Source organism: Platalea leucorodia (assembly GCF_965183815.1).
Source record: "Platalea leucorodia genome assembly, chromosome: 19".
Lineage (NCBI taxonomy): Eukaryota > Metazoa > Chordata > Aves > Pelecaniformes > Threskiornithidae > Platalea > Platalea leucorodia.
This window is the reverse complement of record NC_138841.1, coordinates 6,858,512-6,865,876: the sequence shown is the minus strand read 5'-3', so window position 1 is coordinate 6,865,876 and position 7,365 is coordinate 6,858,512. Positions and strand designations below refer to the sequence as shown.

General features: G+C 55.1%; 1 protein-coding gene across 4 annotated transcripts in view; it reads right to left on the bottom strand.

Moving 5' to 3' along the window:
- Positions 1-2,447: 2,447 nt before the first annotated feature.
- Positions 2,448-7,365, bottom strand: part of PPP1R12B (protein phosphatase 1 regulatory subunit 12B) — a gene marked incomplete at its 5' end in the record, with an annotated part of 128,700 nt that continues 123,782 nt past the window's right edge. For all 4 annotated transcript variants that reach the window (XM_082330073.1, XM_082330074.1, XM_082330075.1 and 1 more), the window contains one exon: positions 2,448-5,831. In XM_082330073.1, the coding sequence (XP_082186199.1) occupies positions 5,745-5,831 (87 nt within the window). In that variant the 3' untranslated portion in view covers positions 2,448-5,744. The remainder of the gene's footprint in view (positions 5,832-7,365) is intronic.

The following is a 7,365-nucleotide window of genomic DNA, read 5'->3' as shown; positions in this document are numbered from 1 at the left end:
AAGTCAGTCTGATTTCGAAGGCTGTCTGGGCAGCGGGGGGGCATTTGCCTTATGTGGAAATGGGTTAAAAAAGAAGGAACTGGAAAGAGCACTAAAATCCTCCTGCTGGCGGTCTGCAAGCGTGCACGGCCCCGCAGCTTTCCTTGGGAAGCAGGCGGAGGTGTGCACGCACGCCTGTACACATACACATGTGCACCCCCCATGCGCACCCCCACCCCTGCCCGCACCCCCAGAGCCGCCGCATCGCCTGGGAGCAGAGGTCCCACCCAGCTGGTTCCATTCGGACTCTTTAAGCCTCGGGGCAGGGGGGAAACTGTGACTTTAATACATAATTTAATTTTTTTTAATAAAAGGGAAAAATAACCAACATATTAAAGCCATCTGCGCTGCCTCTGACCCCCCCCCCCCCCCCTTAGTCGTGTGTAGTTAAAAATATATGGAGACATAGCTGTATATACCATGAACAGTGCATGAGATGCAGCCACGTAGCTGTAGCAGCATGGTTAAAGCCGAGCGCGGCACTGCACGCTCTGCCCCACCGCTCGCCGCCGCCTCCGGCACCTCCATCCCGACCACGTTTCTCCAGCGAGGCAGAGACGGCGACGAACAAAACTCATTGCTCGAGTGCTCTCCAGCACCCCAATTTCCCCCCCCCCCAAATAAAAAAAAAAAAATAAAACCATGTAAAAGAAGAAAATAATGCCAAGAAGCAAAGCATGCCAAGCCAGTCCCGCCAGCGGAGGGTGAGCCGTCACCGACGCAGCCATGACTTCCATGTGTGTCTTGTTCCTGTGTCTTGTCGCATTTATACCATGGCCGGGTAGCGGCAACATTGTGGCTTCGGCGTCCTGTGTCGCGTTGGTGCATTTCACTGTCAGAGCAACTTTAGAAGCCATATTAGACCACGGTGTGCCGGGCCCCCCCGGGGATGGGCACACAGGTGAGCCGTGACCCCCCTTCCCCCCGTGTGTCCACCGGCCCCCTGGTTTCATGGGGCTCAGCGGCGGAGCCGGGCTGCCAGGAGGAGCCGCATCGGCCACCGCCTCGGTGGCCATGGATGCTGCGGTCACGCTGGGTGAGGGGACAGGGCAGCGCTGGGCACAGACGCCGGGGCAGACATACCGGTGGCATTTCTGCAATGGAAAGGCTGGGATGGGGCGAAGGTCTGGTGGCGAAAAGGCTTTTTGGAGCGATTTGGGTTATTTTTGCCATGTTCGGTCAGGTGGTTCCCGTTTTGGGGACGAGAGCCGGCTTCCCCCTCTCCCAGCTGCACCACGGCGCAAACCCAGCCGTGCCACGGAGGCGCTCGGCTTCGGTCTCCTGGGGTGAAAAGGAAGCGAATCCGCGAGGCTTGGCAACAAGCTCGGCTTTCTTTTCCTTTCCCCCCCCAACCCTGCGAGGGAGGAGCGGCTCCTCTGGGAGCCCCAGGCTCGGTGGTGCCTGGAGCGAAGGACCCCCGCACCGGCCCCGCTCTGCCCCGGCCCGGCCCCCGCAGCGCTCGGCTCCGGCGGGAAGCTGCTTTTAAAGCCCCTTCCTCTTGTGTGGACTCTGTCGTTTCGGTCTCTTATCGTTAAATGGTTATTTTGTAATGATATCTGTCTCCTTATTAAAGAAACGAGCTGAAAGGAGGCCCGGTTCCCTTCTGGTCTTGCTGCTGGGGCTCAGCGGGGCGTCCGTGGTGGGGGCAGGTCCCAGGGCCGCGAGCCCGGGGGCGATGGAGGGACGGGGGCGCGAGGGGAACCCCGCGAGGGCCCAGGGCCCCCCGAAACACGAGTGTGCTCACGCGCGTGGCAGGGACATCTCCGGGCAGCCTCGAGCCCTGGCTGATCGTGGCTGGCCCAGCCGTGGGGTGCAGGTGGGGAGATATCAAAGGTCCCCACCAAATCCTTCACCCCCACCACCTACCGTTTGGTCCGTATGTCCATGTTTAGGTCCTGCCCTGCTTTGCAGAGGTGCCGGCTGCCCCTAAGCCCAGGGGGAAGAGCTCAAGCCGCAGTAACCACCCCCGAAGACCAAAATACGCAGAGGTTTGTAGAAACCTCGCTTGGGACGAAGGCTCCCAGACGTGGCACCAGCTACGGGTTTGTCCCGACCGAGCTCCTGAGCAGAGCAAATACAGGGCTTGGCACGGGGGGAGGTGGCCTGAGCCCCGGGGCGGCTCAGAGGCATCAGATGGGGCCCTCTGCCTTCGCCTTCCCGGCTGGTGGGGGGCTTCAGGGACGGGCACCCACGGTTCCTTCGTTTGAGCCCTCCCGGCTCAGGCACGCAGGGGAGCGTTGCCTGTCCCGTGCTGTAGCTGCAGCAGGTACGCAGCTGCAGAGCATTTCTGCTTTTACGGACCATTGACACCGTCGCGCTCTGGAAATCTGGGGAGAAACAGGGCGCTTTAGGCTAAACGACTTGCAGCTCCAGAAAGATGGAAGCAAAGTCAAAGCTTCTATTTTATCAACTCTTATTTTATTAATTTATAAATACTGTTGTGTTTACAAGCATCATAGATGTGAATATTATTCCCAAACTTTCAAACACAGAATACTTATAATACTATATAACAACAACCAGTAAAACAAATCATTCATCTCAGGGTTTGAAAGGCCACTCAAAAGTTGCATAAAAATACATTCTCTCCCCATCTCGTCAGCTAGTCCTGCTTCTCCACGGAGTTTATTTACAAAGAGCCATCATCAAACTCGCAGCCACAATAGGCGGGTTCACCCCAAGCAATAAAAATGAATTCACCCCAAGCAATTGCTTAGAAAAAAAGCGTTGTGTTCTCCAGTGGAGATCACGTCTGGCAAATGCTCTGGTTCAAATAGGGATCAGTTTTAAAAACTGCTTGCTTTGCACTCTGTCCCAAGCGCAGAGTGCAAGGTGTCCTAGCGTCACCTCCTCAGTGCACTGGTTATGTCAGGCATTAAGTGAGACCAAAAAAAAAAAAATCATTCTCAAGAATTTGGTTTGCAGTTGCATCGTCATCACGAAATCCTCACAGCTTTGGCTAGTCAGCAAGACTGAACCGTTGGGGGGTCCTCTACCCTCGTCAGAGTTCAGGGGATAATCCAGTGCTAAGCAGACACTTCAGCTAAAGTGGTTTGGCTTTGCAAGGTGCCACGCGGAGGAATGAAGCCTTCCGCACCCTTTGCATACCGTTCCTTAGGATAAAACGCAATGAGTGTCCTGATAGGAAGGGGCAAAACGTCAGCGCAGGCTGGATTTGTCAGATTGGGTTGAACCCGCTCCCTGAAACAGATACCAGGCTTCTTTGCGCTGCCAGGAACCTGCCTCGTGAGAAGAACAGCATCTTTAGCCTGAAATCTCGTCCCTCGTCCTGCTGGGACGCACGACCTGAGACGCGCGCGTTGGCACGCCAGCGCTGCGCCGGCCACCGGCAGCCCCAGCAGGCGAGTATCTTCCTCTCCGCGTGGCACAGAAGGGACTGGACTCCTGTTTAGAGCTGGGAGAGCCCAAGTCTGAAGCAAGGAGTGGGTCACCAAGAGAAAAAACATCAAGAGCCGCAGAACTACTCACATAAAGAGTGCACCAAGTGGGAACGGCGTGCAGAAATAGCATTGACTGGATCTCAAGACTTAAAGCTGTTAAATATAGCAGGGTTAAAATAAAGTAATATAAAAAGGATGCCTGGCTTAGGCAGTGCTCTGCAGAAACCCTGATGCTGTTACCAGCTTTGGTCTCTTCCTCCCCAAAGCGCAGCAGAGGAAGGGCCTCAGTGTACCAGGAGACACGGCATCTCGTGCCGTGGACACGTAACTCCGCTGGCTGAGGAGCGGTGGAAGAGGAACCTCCGTCTAGAGCTGCCTGGGAAAAAAACGGCAGCTCTAAGAAGAGCTAGAGAGGTGGAAACAGGCAGGACGGGGAGGGGAAGGGGAAAAAATGGAGAATTAGGGGAAAAAAAACAAAGAAAAAACCCAAGGGAGAGGAAAATAAACACGCTTTCTGAAGCAATAACCAGCAAAAGGTTCCAAAAAGCCCAGGCTTGGCTGACAGAGATAAATTTTACCCTGTTGAGCAAGCTCAAGAATTATGCTCACGTTCAAGTATCTCATCTATCTCTCTCATAGCGGAAAGAGTCCCACCAGCCCGGCGGGAGCCGCGAGCCCCCAGTCAGCAGAGGTGGCCAGGAACGTAGGTAGAACTTCTTGATGGCAACCTCCAAGTTCAATGACCGAGACTCCAACTCTCAGCCAGACGGAGCAGGGAAATCAAAGGACAAAGGGAATGGAAGGACAAGGATGGAAGGATGTAGATGGGAAAGTGGTTTGGATACAGCAAGAAGTCTCTGAGAGGGAAGGTATCGTTCGAGAGAACGGGGAAGCTCAACAGATCTGATGACAGGTTACTGCTGCTATCATCAAAATCACACAGCACGTAGAGGAGCCACTGTCTAAATGCCCATAGAGAGAACAATTTCAAACTGTTCTGAGTACGTGTAACATTAAAGAGTTGGGTTTTTTGAGGTTTCCTTCAAGGTCAAGGCTTATTGCAAGCTTTTGACAGACTAGAAGACTTTCATCCTAGCGATACAGTTACCAGCAGCCCAAGGGCAGCTCCTTGTCCCTCTGACACCAACACACCCACACCCTTCCAAGGCATGCGGGAGGACGAGCGATCGCTGCTTCATGCTCCTCTGCCTTGAAACCCAGCTTCTTCACCAACAGACGGGTGGGACGGGACTCTGGCATTGCCCCTCTCTACAAACCAACCAGCGCTGCCTTTCACTTGGTCAGCCTCCTGCTGCAAATCAAAGCAAGGTACCTGAGATACCAGCCCAGGCTCCTCTGCAGGGCTCTGCCTTCATGAAGGTAACAGGAAAATGTCCCGGACGGCTGTTGGGGGGGGGGGCTGGTTTCTGGTGTAGGCAAGGTGATTCACGCTCACCTGCATGTGAAAGCAGCAGAGGATCTCTAGGGGTTCAAGCTTGTCCTTCAGAAAGCTTGGCAAGTATCTGCGGTACGTCCTATCCCGAGGAGGAAGAGTCCAGATGCAATTAGCAGATGCTACCGAGACAGGAGCTCTGGAAGGATACAACGCGATACCAAATCACCCAGGCTGCGGAGGAAAGGCGGGGTGAGGGGTAAGGGGTCTGACGCCGAGAGCCAGCGCTGATGTTACTGAACAGGTTCGAAATCTTATATTAATAAGACTCGGTCTACCGGGGCGAAAGAAGAAGGTCTCTGTGTAAAGCTTCTGTCGTCAGCCTGTTACAGAAATCAGCCCTGGTGGCTTTCACAGCATCACATTTCCACCAGAGTCCTACATCTCGCGTGGGTTGATGTGCATTCTCAGAGTCCCAGCCCACGTTCACATTTCCCACCTGCAAAGGGCTTGGATGTGCTGGATTAGTTCTTTAGGTGTCACTTTTTAAAGTAGGAGCTACCTACTCCAGATCGGAGTCCAACACCAAATACTGGGCTTCTGGAAGAAGACATTTTGGCAGCTCAAACCCAGTCCTCATGTTTCTCTTCTCCCTTGAATAAAATGTCCGAGATACCACAACATGCTTAAATTAAAAATAATAAAATGGCAGGGGTGTGTGTTGTGGGGGAAATAAGGGCAGAAAGGGAATGTACAGCAAAGGGCAGGGCGAGGCAGGTGTGGCAGATTGATCCCACGGCTGAAATGCTTGCTGTACTTTTGACAGGAGGAAAAGAGGGGGGTAGGGCTTGGCGGCGGGGTTGGCAGCTCGTGTAGGGCACCCCTCTTCGTCCTGCCTTTGCTCAGGCTTCCTATTTGGAGAGCTTGCTGATGACACGAATGAGGGCTCCGTTCTCATCCTTCAGCCTTTGGTTGTCCGACTTCAGCTCTGTCAAAATCTGCAGAGAGACAAAGACGAGGCGGGGTTACGGCGCGGCGCTGCCGGCTGGACAAGCCCTGTGGCTCAGAGGGAACAGCGGGGACGTGGCAGCCCTGCGGCCAGGGCGGCAGCCGGATGCTTGGCTTGTGTCCTTCTCACCGCTGATGTGCCGCAGCAGCGTGCCGAGCTTGCCTTCCTGGACACCCTCCACCCAGCGCACTTTTAATATTGACAATTTCTCCGTAACACCTCCAGGATTTTTACAACCTGGGCATCAGGAGTGGAGGGGTCGAGAGGGGACTCGAGCACAGCAAAGAGCCAGGGAGCCCCTGGAGCTGGGAAAGGCCGAGGTGAGAAGCGATGCCACAGCCTCAGCACGGGACCAGGCTGGGAGGGCAGGAACCATTTCTGAGCTGTGTCATCCCAAACCTGTTCCCAGAGGCTATACAGGGCTCAGCAGGAAACTATAGAGCTGTTTTTTCTGATTTGTTTTTTCCATTTTACCAGGACTAGAGTGGAAAACAAAAGGTCTGAAATTCTCACTCAGGACTGGACCAAGCCTGGCTTGCAAAATCTCTTTAGAATAAACCCAAATCTCCTTGGGATCCCGTAGATGTTTAATGCAAACGCGCATGCCACAGCCAGACTGGCAGAACATACTGACGCTGGAGACACCTCCTCAGTGCTCGAGGCTGGAGCTCAACCAAGGGTCGCAACACAGACAAAAGCCAGAGAGCTTTTGGTTGGAAATAGAGAAGAAATAGCTTCGACAAGACCTGCCCACTTCTCATTGGCAAAAAGCCCTCCCGACTCCCCTTGCTTCCCACCCTGCAGGCGGGTGACCGTCGGTGGAGCGTCCCCCGCCGCTCGGGGGCTGGAAGGAGGCCCCACGCTCCCGTCTCGGGGTGTGACACAGAAGGTGACACTTGCACCGCGGGTGCCAGCAGCCCTGAGGGGACCAGCCCAGAGCCTGCTGGAACAAGCCAGGGTGGAGCGGGGTCACGTGCAGGCGCGAACGGCACCGGTGGGAGCTCAGCAATGACTTGAGGAGGAATTCCCCCAAATTCAAAGTTCCCACTAAACCTTCTCCTTCCTCGTAAGCTGGCATTTCAGCTCTGACCACAACCTCCTGCCCGTTCCTCTCATCTGCAGCCCCTCCATGACCACCGCCACCGAGCGCAGGCAGCTCCCGGGGCGGACGCCAGCGCCCTCCGCTCCTGCCGGAGCAATTCCCTCCTTTCACAGTCAGGCCAAGCCACGCTTGGCCCCAACACGCCCGACCCCGTCCCCGCTGGCGCTGGTGGTGGATGCTCCAGATGGGAGGTTTTGCAAGAGAGAGAGGAGGGGGAAAGTGCAGCGTGGCGGGATACTGCGGAAAGGGTACAACTGTGCGATGGGCTGGCCGGAGCTTCAGCTAGTGATGCTGAAGTGTCTCACTGGAGCCAGCGGTGGTGCGACAGGCACGTCTCCATGACAGGGCTGTCACCAGAACAGCAGTCATGACTCCTTATGCAATTTCTCACGGCCACATGAGAGGTATCGCCCATCACCAA